At 31.9% G+C, this 18,462-nt stretch overlaps 1 protein-coding gene across 3 annotated transcripts in view; it reads left to right on the forward strand.

The window, feature by feature from the left end:
• Nucleotides 1–18,148, forward strand: part of LOC126746763 (uncharacterized) — a 112,138-nt gene extending 93,990 nt beyond the window's left edge. For 2 of the 3 annotated variants that reach the window (XM_050455112.1, XM_050455121.1), the window contains exons 8-12: nucleotides 560–977; nucleotides 9,711–9,849; nucleotides 10,195–10,318; nucleotides 17,465–17,658; nucleotides 17,724–18,148. In XM_050455112.1, coding sequence (XP_050311069.1) covers nucleotides 560–977; nucleotides 9,711–9,849; nucleotides 10,195–10,318; nucleotides 17,465–17,656 — 873 coding nt within the window. In that variant the 3' untranslated portion in view covers nucleotides 17,657–17,658; nucleotides 17,724–18,148. The remainder of the gene's footprint in view (nucleotides 1–559; nucleotides 978–9,710; nucleotides 9,850–10,194; nucleotides 10,319–17,464; nucleotides 17,659–17,723) is intronic. The other variant, XM_050455130.1, reaches the window with a different exon arrangement.
• The last annotated feature ends 314 nt before the right edge of the window (nucleotides 18,149–18,462 follow it).

Genomic DNA, 18,462 nt, shown 5'->3' on the forward strand with positions numbered 1-18,462 from the left:
CGCAAGTTAATCAAATGTTTTTTCAAATCCTGTTAAGGAAAATCCGGAAAATTAACGCTAGGTCCATTTTTTAGAGCCTCCAAGATGAAAATTGTAATTTTTTTTTCTCTTTTTAAAAAAATTTAAAGAGGCACGAATAAAACTTGTAAACTTTTCAACGTCTGAAAAAAATAGGTTTTTCATGATGCGTGTTTTTTTTACGAAGAATTTATTTAGAAATTCCTTTTTTGTTGGTATTTTGATAATTTATCCGGACATGCTAAAACCGCTACAGACCGCTCGTGGTGTCAAATATAAGCATTGTCAAAAACTAAACGACTACCGTACAAAGCATTTATTTCACAAAAATGGTAACGTCACACGTTAACGGGTCACTTTTTAAAAGTTACCTAATGACTCAAACCTAAATTAATTTTTCTTATTTTTTTAGTACACGTTTAGGGGTGGGTTTATCAGTTCGTCAAAGACATTTTCTTTTACTAATAAAACAATAAGAAAAAATTTGGAAATAAAACACTGTATATCTACTACGGATAAAAGAAATTTAATTTAATTGCAGGCAAATAGTGTCTCAGGCACTCTAATGAAGCCACGTCAGCACAGCATGCCGCCGCAACTAGGCATGCCCCCAGGACCGCCACAACCCATTTACATAGTGGGTCCGCCCCCACCTGGACCTTTTCATCAAGGCACATTACCGAATCCGAAATTTTTCAAACACCACGGCAACACGTTCTCGCACCGCCCCCGGGGCAAAATGCTGATTCCCGCACGGCCGATACCGCCCCCGATGGTACCGATGATCATTCCCGCACCGACCACATTAAAAAATAAGAAGAAACAGAAGCAGATGCACATGGAGGAGCCGATTTATATGCCGAGTAACAGGGCGATGAGCCCCGTGGCTAGTTATCAGCCGGTTAATTTTCCGCACGAGGCCTATTTGATGCAACAGTATGCTACGATGGAAAGTCAGGGTGAGTTAATTGAGAAATGTTTTTTTAGATGATATCTATCACTCATTCTGCGCGGTTCGTTCTGATTTTCTCAAATATCATTGATATCTTTAGGTAATATAGTCGGCACGCTTTACCCCAATACATAAGTAATAAAAGTTCCCTGGTTAAGAAACCAGCGGATCTCAAACAATTTTTTAATTTGATGGGTATTAGTATTTATATCTATGGGTGTAAGTAATAATATTTTATTTTCTGCTAAATTAATAAAAAAAGACCTAAATAGGCTAAAAAGACTTATTGTATTAAAAAAAAGCGTGAAAATTATAAACATTAAAGGAAGTTTAGTCTGAAATTAAATTCATTAAATTAAGTTTAGTCTGATTTTGAAGATATGCCAATATCGAAATAATCACTTGCTCGGTTTGATAGTTTTCAGCTATAACTTTTTTCTGTATCGTTTATTGATTTTCTCCATGTTTCTCCCTTTATTTAATGTAAGGAATCTTTCCATAAATTAAGGACACTGGCTTCATCGTTTGTTTTGAAGGCGTGCTTATCATAATAATTTTTATGCCCCAAATCAACTCAGTTGGATTATATTGGCAGTGGTAGGACGGTAATCGCAGGACTTCATGCCCATATTTGAGAGCCATCTCATCGATCACGTACTTCTTATTATACCTGTACGTTTTACATCTTTGCAGCAAATCAGCCTTTAAAAATATATCGTCACGAGCAATATTTTTTTGCTCTAGTCACGTTTTTATTTCCTCTTTCTTCCAACTGCTAGTGGGAAATTTCTCTCCTACTCTAGAATGGTATGAAGCGTGTCCAAGGCTATAATAGAAGGATTTTCCAACTGTTTGAGGAGTTTTTCTTCAAACCAATGTTCAAAAATATCGGCATCCATATTTCCGTGGTAGTCGTCTGCTTTTTTCGTCGAAGAAAAAATCAAACTAGCGTCGGAGGAGGCATTCCAGAAGATCTTTTAAATTTAGTTTCTTGATATACAGAGTGTTTCAAAGTGCAGAAACATATCAAAGTTATGTTTTTTTTTTTAAATAGAGCACTCTGTATATTATTTTATTTTTAGGTTTTACGCAAAAATGAAAGAAGTTTGAGGTATAATACGTCATGTTTTGTTTAACAGTTTTTAAAACAAAAATAGTTGAAAATCGACTTTTATTTTACATTAAGAGGCTGTACTTCTAAATCTATTCAACTTAGAAAAAAACGGTTTTCGGTTTCCTATCTTATCTTTTCAGAACGCTTCTGATAATCTCAATGTTTTTAATTAATTAATTCTTAAATTAATAAGAACGCTGTTAGTCACTGCTGACTCAAAATTAGCCGACCTCAGGAATAATTCAAGATTCATTAAAAGTAATTTTTCTTAAATTTTTATTTTTTTATTTTTTATTAAATACCTGTAATTTTATTTTAATTGTTTTCCTTACATTTCATTTAAAAAAAAAATATCTTTTTATTTTCAACATTTCTTTTTCAATATCTCCTATTTAATCTTTTTTAATATATTATACCTAAGTCACGAGAGTTATTAAAGTTTTATCGCATATAGAACTATTCTAACAACTAAATTCTAACATTTTTGAAAAAGGTTACAGTTTTATTGTTTAAGTTGATGATCATAAAGAGTATTGGTTTTCTTCGTGATTTAATTTATAATCGTAATATGAAACTTACTATCTACAGTGCGTCCCAGGATGAGCGAATTTATACGTAAAAATGACATAAGATTTTGTGGTTGATATTTGACCGCTTGGCATATCCAGCTCTGCCTGATTAAAAAATAAACTTTAGTGTTAGACACAGTCAACACAAGAATTATGCCACTGGTCTTATAAATGTTCGTCAGAGCTAATAAATCAAACACGGGACTCTTACATCAACACGTATAATGCTTAAAATGTTACAAAAGGCACCGGATTATAATAAGTTGCAAATCATACTTATTTTAATTTAATTTTAATTAATTAATACTACGTCTAAATCGCACCCCGGTCGATACGTGATCTCCCCAAACATCTGTCGTTCAAGTGTCCGGTCTAGAGCTGTGTAGTTCGTGAACGAACTAGTTCCAATGAACTATTCCTTACCCGGAACGAAATAAACAAGTTCCCATTTCTTAAATGACTAGTTCACGGGAATTATTTGATTTGCTCTTCCAAGTTCCAAGGTACAAAACGGGACCGAATCAAGCCAACTCAGCCAACCGAGGTGACAGATAGATGCGAACGTTTATAAAAAGTTTATTTTTATGAGGAATTTGATACCTGTATAAAAATTTATATAGGTCATTGGATATTTGAATTTCTTGGACGTGAAAAAAATCCTATTAACTATGATGACGTTGGCAAAAATATTATAAACTTATTAAAATATTATTTTATTTAATTTTTTATTTACACGTACGCTATTCAATAGACAGGCAATACTGACAATATACACCGTCAATCAATCAATGCTTTATTATCATAAAATTTAAAATTTTGTTGACAAAGCTATTATTTAAATAAATCATACAAACAAAATATACACAAAGACAAAACAAAAAATACAAATATATAAAAATAAAAAATACAACAAAACATACAAAAAACTTAACAATTTTATAAATTGTTTAGGTCACATTTCCTTAAAATCTATAAAATATATATACATTCACTTGTATACAAAGTCGGCAAAAGGCAGTTGTTTACAAAAACATTATTAGCAAACTACTAATTTGTTTATATAGTATACGAATATTATTTATGTACATTATCATAACAACATAAACAAATTTACCAGTGTTTAGGAAGCGCGTGCTTAAAATTACATAACATTAATTATTAAAAAATTAAAAAAAGTCGTTTACTGTGTATAAGGCTCTCTCCAGCAAGTATGATTTCAGAGCTTTCCGAAATTTGGAAAAAGTTGTTATTGATTTGATTTCAAATGGGAGATGATTGTGCATTTTTTTTGCTTTGTAAAGAATGGATCGTTTAACTAGTTCTGATCGTGGGGTTGGTAGATAAAGATCGTACTCTGCGTTTCTAAGAGGATAATTGTGAGATGGCCTTTCTGACATATCTGATAAGTGCTTGCGGATTAGGCAGACGGATTCAAATATAAATAAGGAAGGAAGAGTTAGTATTTTAAATTTTTTTAAATATTCCTGGCAGTGAGTTCTGTAATTTAGTCTTAATGAATAGCGTATAGCTCTCTTTTGTAGCTTAAATATGCGTTCAAATTGAGTCGCACCACACGTACCCCAAAACGGAAGGGCATATCGGAGGTGCGACTCAAACAGGGCATAATAAACTGTTATAGCCGTTGCCAAACTTAGCTCCCTGGATACTGATCTTAGAGCAAAACATGCATAACTTAATTTTTTGGATAAGTAATCGATGTGGATATCCCATTTTAAAGAGTTGTCTACCATCAGTCCCAAGAACTTTACGGAATCAACGACCTCCATTCTGTTGTTATTAATTACAAAAGGTTGCAACGCACCGCTAAATGATAATACTCTAGTTTTTGAGACGTTAAGGCACAAGAGATTTGAATCGCACCACGATTTAATGGTGACTAGGTCACGAGATATGGTTCTACGAAGAGCCACCATATTTAAGTTGCTCCAAGAAAAACTAGTATCGTCCGCAAAGAGACAAATTTTACCATTTATGTCCAGATTAGCAATATCATTTATAAATAGAAGAAACAAAATAGGGCCTAGAACTGAGCCCTGAGGTACCCCGCATTCTATTGGCTTGCTCGAAGACGTCATCGAATCAACCCTAACAAACTGATTCCTGTTGTTCAGGTATGACATGAACCACTCGAGAGGTGTTCCTCTAATTCCATAGTGCTGCAATTTATTAATTAGGATATTATGGTTTACACAGTCGAAAGCTTTAGAGAAATCACAGAAAATTGTTGCTGTAGAGAGATGGCTGTTTAGGCTGGAGTATATATTATTAAAGAGGGACAACATAGCATCATTGGTGCACTTGTTACTTAAGAATCCGAACTGATGCGGGGTTATAATTTTATATTTAAACAAAAAGGATAAAAGTCGTTTCTTTACCAGTCTTTCAATAATCTTCGATAATGTTGGGAGAAGTGCAATTGGGCGATAGTTCGAACATTGATCCTTCTCGCCCCCTTTATGTAAAGGAATAATAATTGCCGTCTTAAGGCAGCTTGGAAAGATTCCAATTTGAAGAGACATATTAATCAAGTTGGTAAGATGGTTTAAAGTGATATCCGGGAGATTTGAAAACATTTTGAGCGTTAGACCATCAGCCCCAGATGAAGATTTGTTTTTAATGTCTTTTATTGTGCTGCGTAGTTCTTCTAATGCTATGGGTGTAAGAAAGAAATTATGTAAATTCTCGTCTGTTCGCTTTTCAAAATTTTACAAGTAAATAACCTTTTCAAGAAGTTTATTTTTTTAAATATTTTTCTGGGTCACGAAAATAGTGAATAGTGTTGTCTGGACTGTGATACAATATCAATTGACCTATTTTTCTTATATTTATATTCAAAATGTCAAAAAAGCGTAGTGATGTGTGGATGCACTTTGAGGTTTTAACCGATGATAATAATAGACCGAAATGTAGCTACTGTAAGCATTCTTTTTCGATCTCCGGAGGTTCGCTCGGGAACTTAAATAGGCATATGAAAAGAATGCAGTCCACCGTTCCAATTACTACTCCTGACACAGAGAATTTAACAACTTCCAAGCATTTACATTCCGAAAAAACTCAAATTAATAATGATTTTAAGTAATGGTACTAGAGATGGTAACTTTTAAGCGTGCTTAAGACCATAGATATTTTTTAGAACCCTCAACAAGCAGCGGCGGTAATGGTTTTTCGACGTATATATAGCATATGATATTGACGGTATTGGTGGTGAACTAATGTGAACTAAAGAACTAGTTCAATGAACTATTCCGCTTCAGGAACTAGTTCACCCCAAGTAACTAGAATTCCCATCCCTAGTCCGATCCCCCTCCCATGCCCTGCATTTCTTCTCTCCGATTCCAAAAATGCCGATGAGGTACTTTTGAGAACACCCAGCGGCGGCGATTGATTTTGTGTGTTTTTTTAGATGTACTAGTCAACCAAAGTGTCTTGGCCTCTGAGATGCGCAAATAAAGAAGTGAAAGAGTCAGGGTGCGAGGAAAATGCAAAACATAAAAATCAATAAATCGAGGCTCATGTACTACGTTTACATCCAGCATATTTGATGCGCTTAAAATTGTATTTAATTTTTGTTTTAATTAAATTATATTATGAATAGTAAATGAACGTATGAAGTAATATATTTACCAATATGCAGTGTGTCCCAAGTGTGTACCAGCCTTGACTAAATTTACTTAGGATAAAAATTTTGAATAAATTTATAATATAAATGAATAATTATAACAAAGGTATTTATATTACTTTATTTAATAATCCTAAATTAAATCCAGTGTAATATTTACCAATATTTATTTATTATGTATTTCCTACATTTTGTACACATTATGTATGGATACATATATTTAATTATATACATATAATTAATACATTATAAATAAATTTATATAGACATAATACATAAAAAATGTTCTTATTATAAAATTAAATTATGTTATGTAAATGGTAAAAAATGCAATATACCTATCTAATATTTCATTAATAAATTTATACATGAAACAAATTACAAATTAACGTACATTTTATCATCGTCAACTGTTAGATTCTTATTTTCCACGGCTTGTTCTTCAACATTATCAGTAAGTTCGTCTATTCCAGATAAGTCACTTTCTGGTTTATCCGACTCATTAGAGTAATCACTGTCTGTTTCAATATCGCTATCGTTAAGGTTAATTATAACCTTTTCTATGACTATATCAACTGTAGGTTCCTTTAAAATAAATTCTTTTTTAAATCGTTTTGCACGTTCACATCTTGATTTCCATTCGTCAATAGAGAATTCTCTAAAGAAATCATCACAATGTTTAATTACCTCATTAAAATTAAAATTAACATTTTTTTTGGCAACGAATTGTTTTAATTCAGCCCAAACCAATTCAATGGGATTAAGGTCTGGATGGTATGGAGGTAATCTTAGCATATTATGACCTTTTGCATTGAAAAGCTCGTCTATTTCATATCGTTTATATTTGGGTTTATGCAGTTTTATTAAATGATATAGTTGCGGCTTTAACATGTTATCGTCATATGATATACCCCTTAAACGTAACTATTGTTGTCGGTGCTTTATCTATTTGCTTAATGTGGTATGGAGCATTGTCAATTACCACAACAGACCTTTGCTTTAGGTTTGGAATGAGATTATCTGAAACCCATTTTTTGTAGTTATCATAATTCATATCGTGATGATAATCGCCACTTGTGCTGTTGGATTTCCATCTAATATACGCATTTGGAATAAAACCATCTTCGCCACCTGCATGAACTATAATGAGATGTGGTTTCTTGCCTGTTGGTTTTTTAATGCCTTCCGATCACTCCAACATTTTAAGTGAGTATGCGTTGAGTGAATGTATGTTTCGTCCATATATACTATATTTCTACCTTCTTCTCTGTACTGACGCATTTTTTTAAAAAACTCAATTCTTAGCAGCCTGATGGGTTGCTGCTCCATTAGCACTCTTTGATTGCTTTTAAATTTTTTTCATCGAAAACCGATTTTATGTATTTCCTTACACAGAGTCTCTTTACATCCTTGATACCCAGTATCTGCGACATATTTTGCATGGACTGTTTTTAATCTAGGAACTGTCTTCTCTGTGAAATGGTGGTTAATGATTGTTCTTCGCAAAATTCCTAAATCCGCGTCGTCCAAGCGAATTTTAATTTTGGTATTTTTATTAGTTCTTTTAGGTGTTGAAAACAATGTAGATTGAGCTGATGTAACCAATGTGGCCTCTTTTTTAATTCATCGAATACTTCTAATTGATACCCCTGTTGCTGCTGCAACGCGTTCTTGAACCTATAAAAAAAAGTTAATTTATAAATCTACCAAACAATTACACATAAGGAAAAAATACTTTGCTGTTGCGTTAACAAGTGGTAAAAATACGAGCTTATACAAAAAATGTATAAAATTTTAAATAAAGGCGCACCAGGCCAGGTAAATATGTATTAATTGGATTTTCTTAAGTTTTCTGAAGATGATCTAAGGGTAAATATCAAATTATTTAAAAATATGTTAATTTTATAAGGGAACAAAGCAATGTGGGCAGGTGGTTCTAAAAAAATCATAGCTTTTGACTCATGTGAATTGTTGACCTCTGAAAATATTTTTCCAAAATACGTGCATCGAAAACTTAGTTTTCCATACCTCCTATACAATACATGATGTATTTTGGATAAGCGAAACGAAAATGGTTGTTTTTCAGCCAGTCTTATAACAATAAAAAGAGCGGGTGAAAAAATAAAATGTTACCATAGCAACGCATAAAACACTTTTAAAATTATTATTTTTATCATTTAAAAGTGACCGTCTTAGTCACACACAATTTACAACTTACAATTATCATAACAACCTTTACAAATTTAATCCAAACTTTGATGCCCTACGGTATTTTACCGTACATTTCGCGGGATAAAAGGTCATAATTTGTAACTTGTCTTAATTGTTTACTCTTACATCAGTCACGTAAAAAACAATAATAATAAGTTAAGTTAATGTAATATACCTTTTTGAGAGGAATTGAAACTTCTCCAGCTACAGCCTCTGCTTGCATAAAATTTAACAAATTGCGAATTATCTCCCGACTTTGACCGGTAAGAACTTTAATTTTTAAACTAGTTTGAAAGGGCATTTTGAACTATAAAAGTTTTTATATCACCTATGTAGAGCATAGGTATTGCGGAGTAAACAATGGGAACACTACGAGAGCACCACTTTAAATGAGCTCTTGTCGGTTTTGTCACCGCGCATCCAAATTTCAGAGGCCAAGACACTTTGGTCGACTAGTACTCTAACAATAGCATATTTTTACTTTTTAAAAATCGAATATGCCTTGATACGAGCATTTTTAAAATTTCATGAGTAGGTAAAGTAGGATTTCTAAGTAAGATAATATATTAAAAGTTTATTAGAAAAAGTTGTTAAGAATGCAAAATTGTTGCCCGAATACCGAATTTTATAAATTACCAATTAATTTTTAACCAATTAATTAATTTTTTTATTCATATTTAATTATTAGAGAAAAACTAACAAATTTATTTATCTAATAGTTAAATCACTGATCTCTGAGTTATAGATTACGTCTAATTTAACAAGAAAATTTATTTTATACTTATTTTGAATTTATTCAAGTAAGTTGTTACTACCATTATCGAAAAATGTTTCAATATCTTTCCTAAACATTTTAAAAGAATTTCTAATTTCTTCAATGGAAATTAAATTACAAGCATCTCTAATTCTTTATTTTAGTAATTCCCAGTTATTTGGTAATTTCTCGGAATAAATAATTTGGGCAATCATTTTTACTATTTTAACTATTAATATTTATTTGTTTTTTTTTAACTTAAAAATAAATATTTAAATAATTAATAAATAATAATAAATAATTTAAACGTAAAATCAAAGTAAAATAGTTGTTAAATTTTAGTAGATAAAAACTAAAACTTTTAGTAGAATAAAATCTTCTTCTATCTATAGAAAATGAGTTTAAGAGCAGATTCATATTATTTTGCAAATATTGATCCATGTTTCTTTTAGGTAAACAAAGAAGAAGTCGAGAAAAATCTATGGAAAAACAAGGAAAACTTAACAAAAAATTCGCGCAAAGCATGAATGGACTGGACGACCCGAATTTGTTACGTGACGATGAAAGTCCTTTCAATACAGGAATTTATAGGTAAGAGGATTGAATGGAAAAGTAAAAATTTATATCATTCCCTGACAAAGAAATTATTGTGTCGTCAGCAAATAATTCCATTTTGCATCGATTGATTTGACAATAGATTTGACAATATCATTTATGTAAAGTAGATATAATAGAGGATGGCAGTACCCTGCAGAACTCCAAACTCAACATTTAATGACTCTGAAATCTGAAATCAAGTGACTATACTCGTAATCAATGAAACCACTTCGCTAGATACATTTTTATAGTTATGTTAGTTATTGATGGTAATATACTTATATTTAATAAACTTGTTAAAACCATAAAAATTTGGGTACAGTAGAATATAATTTTTAGGAAACAAGGGCATCTTAACGAAAGAGCATTTTCTTATTCCATTAGGCAGGAGCACCGAAGCCGGAGCTACGGCAGTTTGGCTAATTTAAAATTCGCGACTCCGATACCGAACGGAGTCCATGACGTAAGTTTACTATAATTACTATAACCTACACTATCGGAAAAAACTAGAGCAACAAAGTGTTTTATCAGGTAATTTCTGGATACACCTATTATCATTAAGATTAAGGCAATATTTCACGTCATTATGATTAAATTTAGTTAAAAATTTGAGATCAACGTCGCGGCATTGAGGCTGTTAAATTTTTAGTAAGGTTTTCCGCATGTAATGTCCAAACTTGACATGGAAGTATGTTTATGCATTAAATGTTACTTACTGTAAATTGAGAACATTTGTACATAAAGAAATTGAGAAACAAACTACTGTGTAACAAATATCATGGCACGTTTTATTATTTCTTCTCTAAAGTGTCATTAAATTAAAGAAAATAATAGAGCAAATAATAAACAAATATTAAATACAACTTAAAATAAACATTGATCTTGAAAACCGATCATGACTATACATCCTTTCGCCTATATTTTTATTTAGTTTATATAAACAAACATTATCAACAAGACCGGAAATAATATCATTTATTAAGTCACGGGAGATATTTCTTGGGTGCAGGTAATGACAAGTCTATAATTAAATTTCGATACATTTTGCTGGATCTAGTACGGCATTCTTAAATTTTTTTATGCTGGAGTTGCTTTAGTAACTCAGATTTTAGGTGACCTCACAAAAAGGTCAAGAGGCGTTAGGTCCGAAAATCTGGGTGACCATTAAATAAGAACTTTTTTTCTAATCCACTGGCTAGGATTATGATCATCCAATCTTTGCCCAACGAGAATTGCTTCATAAGAGGGCGCTCCATCCAGTTAGAATGGTAGTGAAAACATTCTTCTAGAGATAGATTTCCGTGGATAGGTGGCATAATCCAGGGATATTGGGTGTCGTCTGGGCACATGACGTAATGCCCAGAACGAAAATATCTATACTGCATCACATGTACGCAGACTACACTCAACTGTATTTGTTTTAATTCCTCTCAAATTCTGGAAACCACTACTCAAATTAATATCTGATTTAGAAAACCTATTTAAACATATGCTAAAAATTAATCCAGCAAAATCGACTTTGTAGTGAAAGAACATAATTCTAATTTAATATCGAACACTCTTTGTTTTGGATCGTAATTTATTTCTCGACATAGTTTCCATACAAGTCAATAGATTTGATCAAACGCTTTTCCTAACCCTTCAGGCCATCAGAAAAATAATCTTTAGGTAAACTTAAAAAATACAGATTTATTGCCTCTTCTACCTCAGTATTTGACCCATATTTTGTCCCTCCGAAAAATGTTTTCTGAGTTGAGAAACAAAAAAAGTCACTCCGAGCCAGGTCTACGATTTGATACGAATTCGAACTTCAATTCTCCCGATTTTGCCACTGTTACCATGCAAGTATGGACTTGCGCGTTGTCCTGCTGAAACAGCACCTTCTTCTTCGTCAATTGTAGTCGTTTCTTCTTGAGTTAATAACGTAGCATAATAGGGTCCATTAATAGCTTTCCCTTTTTGAAAATAATCAACCAAAACTGTCCCAAAAAACTATCACTTTTCCGGCAGAAAGAACGATCTTTGCCTTCTTCGAAGCTGGTTCACCAACCTCAGTGCATTGCATTGACTGTTGTTTAGTCTCCGGAGTATGGTGATGGATCCATGTTTCGTTGACAGTAATTAATCGGCGTAAAAACTCAACACGATTCTTTTGGAACAGTTTAAGAGAATATTCGATTTTATCGATTTGTTTAAACAATTATCAACTGTTAATTTTGGAGAGGTACTATGTGTTTTGTGCTGACCAAAATGACTTAAAAATTTTATACCGTACATACGTAAAGGCTATCTATCGGTAAGCGAGAGATCTTGAATATAGAGCAACGTGTAAATCGTATCGTAAGACGTAAAACGCATTGGCATTTCCTATTCTGCATAAATAAGCATGACATTTTCCATTGTATCTCTATAAATAAAGGTCGGGGCACACAAATCCGTACCGAGGACGCACCGTGCCTGCAGCGCAGCTCTGCCGTGTCTCGGTTGTCAACAACACTATAGTAATCATATGACGAAGACTTAACATCAGCGCACCGTGCCCGAGCATGTAGCACGCACCGCATCCGTGAAGAGTGGAAATAGTTTTGTTTAATTTTCAACGGTAACGGTGAGTTGTACGATCTCGAACGAGCAATAAAATATAGCTATTTAAAATGGAAATTGAAAGGTTAATAGAGGAAGGAAGGAAGTTTCCATCACTGTATGATCAAAAAAATGAAAAATGTAGGAATACAGATTATAAGGACAGAGTGTGGAATAAAATTTCTTTGGAACTGAACATAAAAGGTTTTTTTCCCAATTTTTCAGTAGCTTATGAAACGTGGATTGTATCATTCTAAAGTACTAATAGAATTTTGTCTCGTCATTCATCAGATGAGGAAATAGTGTGCTGAATTCTCCTTCTGTAGTTCTTGCTTTCCAAGCACCGTATATCCATTTTCCTCTTAAGTTTTTCTTTTTATTTCTGACTTTGCTTTCTTCCTCTTCATTCAATGCAATAGCTAACGTTGCTAATTCATTATTACCAAATTTCGAGAACATTTTTCTTTGAAATAAATTTAATGTACCAACCCAATTAACTTTCGATCCAAACTGAATACTTTGAAGTGCGTCGTGACCGTCCATGCGGCCGTGTGTCGGAGATGTGTGTTTAGGGAGATAACGCACCGAGACTCGGATATGTGTGCCCCGATCTTAAGTCGTTCCATAGTCAAATCCACTAATCAAAGCTCTTTATTTTTAACTCTCGACACGTGTTTCGTTAACGATGTTAGCATCTTCGGGAGAAGCTTAAAACTTGAGTTGGTCCGGAAATCTAGGTGGCCATTCAATAAGGTCTTTTCTTCCAATCCACTGGTTAGGATAATGATCATCCAATCTTTGCCTAATGGGTTATTTGCATCATAAGGGAGCGCTCCATCCGGTTGGAATGGTAGCGAAAACGTTCTTCTAGTGATAAATTTCCGTGGATTTCCCTGTGATTTTCTAATTCCCGCACTATTAGTGGTTCGATAGACCTCTGTAGCATTTCAGCATGTATGGAAGTATAGTTTTTATTTTAAAATCTAGTGCTCAAAAATCTCGAGGTTATCACGAGTTCACAAATCTTAAAGTAAAGGTTTGTGAAGAGTTTGTGAAGTATAGGCAAAAACTAAAACAAAAAATAAAATCAAGCTCGTGTGGATTAAACTTACAAATTATTCAAATAAATATTTTTCAGATATTTAAGCTGTTAATTGATTAGTCGCTTTACATTACACAGGTAAAGATCTATAACAAGTGTCTCTATTTCTAAAAAAAAATATATCAATATTATTAGATAAATCCTCAAATAGTAAATTAGAGCATGATAAAGTCATAGTGAAGGCAGATGACAGTTAGCGATTATCACTATTTAAATTCTTTTGAGAGCTCTAATGCTTTAGCTAAATTAATGTCAATAAATTGACTTACTATTAGAGCGGAAGAAAATAACTAAAGATAAATAATAATATACCTAAAAAATGATTATTTTTAAAGTAGTATATTTAATGCAAAAACGAAATACATATAGGTCCTACCCTTCACAAACGAAATTTTAAAAATTAAAAACATATACAGGGTGTCCTAGAAGTCGACGATTAAACTTAAAAAGGGGAAAGAGGAAGTCATTTAGAATCTAAATATCTATATATGTGGTTATCAAAATATTGATGGGTAAAAAGTTATTCACCTTTTTGTATTTTTTATTAAAATTGAATACTGCGAACAATAAAAGAGTTATGCAAAATAAACGCGGTCAACTACTGTTTTATTTTTCATTATGTTTAATTTTTAGGGATGTCCTTTTAATTTTAAAATAGTTTCAAAAACTTTAATGTCTTCGTAAAAAATGTTTAAAAACAAGTTTTAATTTCAAAAAATCTTAGTAAGTTTTTTTAATGGATGGTGATAGAAAGAAATTACCCTTTAAAAAACTGACCCGCCCTTAGAAAATCTTGAGAAATTATTGTAGATTCTTAACATAATAATAAATAATAAAAACAGATTTGTTTTACCCAATTTCTAATGGAAAATACTTTACTTATACAATTGACTTGTAGGTTGTTGAAGGTTTTTATTTATTACCAATATTATTAAGGTAGGTATTTACCATTTACCTATTTTTACTTTTAAGGTGAACGTTAAAGTTCAGTTTAAAAATATTTTGAATATTTTGCATTGCCCTTTTTTGTTGAGATAGAACAGTTTTAAAAATAAAACTTTTTTGTAGAGACAAACGATAGGTACGCTGGTACGTGGGCTGCTGTTAGAGAGTATAGGGCACGATTTCCTAACAGAGCACATTATCCTGATTACAGAGTGTTTCAAAATGTTCATAGGATATACGTGAATGGTCAAATTCCTGGCCAGCATTTGCCCAGAGAAGGAAGGCCTAGAGTTGATATTCGTGAAGATGAAATAATAAATATGGTAGCAAAAACTCCGACCATAAGTATTCGTCGTATAGCAAGGCGTTTGGGATTATCATCTTCATCGGTGCATCGTATTTTGAGAAGATCTCTATTACATCCATATCATGTGCAACGGGTGCAAGCATTATTACCACAAGAGTACGATTTTGCAGGGATATGTTACGTCGCAACAGAACCGACCCTCAGTTTTTCCAAAGAATTTTGTGGAGCGACGAATAATTGTTTCAAAGGATAGGAATATTTAATATTCACAATTTACATAATTGGGAATATGTTAACCCTAGAATTGTGCGCGCTTCCCGTTTCCAACATCAATTTGAAATAAACATGTGGGCTGGAATAATTGAGGTTAAGTTAATTGGCCCTTTTGAATTACCAAAACGACTCAATGGCGAAAGCTACCTCAATTTTTTACAAAATCATTTAAATGGCTTACTAGAAGACGTATCGTTAGAAACACGTCGAAACATGTGGCTGCAGCATGATGGAGCTCCTCCACAGTACGCTCGAGTAGTGAGAGTTTATATCAACCAACAGTTTCCAAATCGTTGGATTGGAAGGGGTGTGACTATCCGCTGGCCACCGCGGTCCCCCGACCTTAACCCATTGGACTTTTTTTTGTGGGGTTATTTTAAAGAATTAGTTTACGCTACAGAAAGTCGCACTGAACAGGAATTGCGTCAAAATATAGAAGAAGCGATCAGAGTGATCAATAACAACCAGCGGGGATTCCAACGGTTAAAAAGAAATTTTATTCGACGATGTAGATTATGTGTAAGGGTAGACGGCGGCAGACATTTTTAAAATTTAATGTAGTTAATACCTTATTAATAATTAAATAAAAAAAATATTACAATTTCTTGTATTTTTGAAAAAAATGTGGCAATGGTACAAATAAAGTATTTTCCATTAGAAATTGGGTAAGACAAATCTGTATTCAAGTCTTTAATTATGTTATGAAATTACAGCTCGAAAATATCGAAATGGCCAGTGAAATTTGGGTGCGCAGTGGCAAAATCCTCAAAAGCCCATTTTAGGCCGTTGGTTTATCATTTTCTGTCTTCATCGCACACTGACTCTCTCACTCTTTCTTCCCGCATCTCAAAGGCCATTTTGATATGGGCGAGTTGTACATTAATTTCTAAAGATTTTCTAAGGACGGGTCAGTTTTTTAAAGGTTAATTTCATTGAATCAGCATCCATTAAAAAAAATTATTCATATTTTTTTAAAACAAAACTTGTTTTTAAGATCATATTTTTCTTGACTAGAAGAGAACAGAGTTTTTAAAAAAATTAAACTATTTTAAAATTAAATCAATTACTTTTTTATTGTTGACAGCATTCAATTTTAATATATAGTACAAAATAATAAATAACTTTTTAACTGTCAACAATTGGATAACAACATATATAGTTATTTTAATTCAAAATGACCTCCCTCTTCTCCCCTTTAAGTTTGATCGTCGACTTTTGGGACACCCTGTATAAGTATTTTATTACAAAAATAGAAAAAAAGAGTTATTTATTTTAAAACTTATGCCGCTGGAATATCTGACAGTTCTCTCTAATTCTGAAAACCAATACTCAAATTAATATCTGATTTAGAAAATCTATTTAAAGCATATGCTAAAAATTAATCCAGCAAAATCGATTGCGTTGTTACTCTGTAGTAAAAGCATAAGAAATTATATTCTTGAAAACATTAACATAATTCTAATTTAATATCAATAAAAAACTGCTAAAAATTTAGGCTTGATTAATGACAGTAAAATGAGGTATAAACAGCATGTAACATCTAAATTTAGAATCAGTTCTTTAGCATTAAGACGACATTACACCTAGGGACTCTCTAAATCAAGAAACAAAAAAATTAAATTGATTGTGTTATTAACTATGGATTCGGTTTGGACTTTTTGGATATTCAAAAAATTCAAAAGTCTTAAGAGAATTGAAAAGTGTAGAAAGCGAATTTCTTATGAACTAAAAAAGTTAATTAGCTAAATATGCTTAATAGAGGAATTCTACACTCATTATGTTTTTTGTTTCAATCTTTTAAAATACAAAACTCTACCCTACTTGGCTAATAAAACATTTATGTACACAATGATACAGTACGTAAAAAACATTTTTTTTAACCGTTCCTTTTCACACTAAAAAAATATTAATTTAATAATAATAAATATCAGATTTAGGAAACGAACGGACTTCGCTTAATTGCGTCCCTTCACCCTCTGATTAATATATAACTACTTCGCAGTGAGTGATCTGGTATCGTGGTATTGATAGATACCTACTTATTGGGTCTAATGTTGATAAATGATGTGTATCTCGGCAACACAACTTGCCTTAATATATCGACTTGTTTTTTACCTTCTTTAAATGAAGTCACTTTACTTTCATTGAAAACTAATTACTTGTTACTTTATTTTTGACGCATTACTGATTTACATTTAAAATTTTATAACGAAAAACCGACGACAGCAGTCTACCTTTGATCCCTTAAAACACACTTGTATATAAAACCGATATTTTACATTTAGTATTATAATAAAATCGGGATTTTGTATTATTTTATCACAGTATGGCTCTACTTTTGTCCGATAGGGATTATTAATTAATCCATACGTAAATTAACTCACTGGATTTATTTATAGGACGATGTACGTGAGGACATAAAAAAAGAGCGAGAAATAATGCAAATGGTCCAGGATCTGGATTTGTCTGGAGACGAGCTGGAACGTTCAGAGGTTCCCAGAGGAATGTACGATCCGAGAGGGATGGCTCCAGGGCCTGGTCCCGTTATTATGACGGGAGCACAGATAAATGGTAGAGGACATAGACGATAAAAGTATATACAAAATTATTGTTAGAATATGTTTGTGTAACTATTTATTTTTTACTACTTTGTTGCAGATACTGTTTGGCTCATAAATGTTGACAAATGATGCTCAAGACACATTACTGTAAAACCAGATGTTATAAATTTGGTTATCCGACCAAACTATGCTGGCATTGTACTATAAGATAAAAAAAATATTTACATTTTTTAATTTATATACATATTTACAATAAATTTATTTATTATTATAGCCTCTTGTTTTAAAATGTATATTTCGAGTTAATATTTAATAATACATACTTTATATTTTAAATAAATTAACGAAAGTTTATAGAATAATATATTAGAAGAAAATATCTTTAAGTGCCATTTATAGGTTTCTAACAAAATTGTGTTGTTTTAGGGACGTTTGGGATTTCTCGTTTTATTCCGCAAATAATTGTTGTATATAAATTCTTTTTTATGTATAAGATGAATAAATATAGTTAAATTAATTAAATGTATTTTTATTATACAAACTGTTTTGATATCTAGATCTTCCAAGGACAGTGACCTGCAAAATACCCAGCCTAATAACTTTGGTCCAAAATTACTTTAATTTTCTATAATTAATTTAAAAAAAAAAAAGGAAAATAGTTTACAATAAGCGTTTTCTTTTACTCGACTATTTTATGAGTAACAGCCTTAATTGAACAAAAAACATAATCATAAAAACGTGAAAAACATGTATTTTAAACCTAAAACATTTAAAAAACTAATTAAATAAACAAAACTATAAATTATTGCAAAAATTTAATTAATGGCAACAAACTG

The sequence above is a fragment of the Anthonomus grandis genome, chromosome 2 (genome assembly GCF_022605725.1).
Source record: "Anthonomus grandis grandis chromosome 2, icAntGran1.3, whole genome shotgun sequence".
Lineage (NCBI taxonomy): Eukaryota > Metazoa > Arthropoda > Insecta > Coleoptera > Curculionidae > Anthonomus > Anthonomus grandis.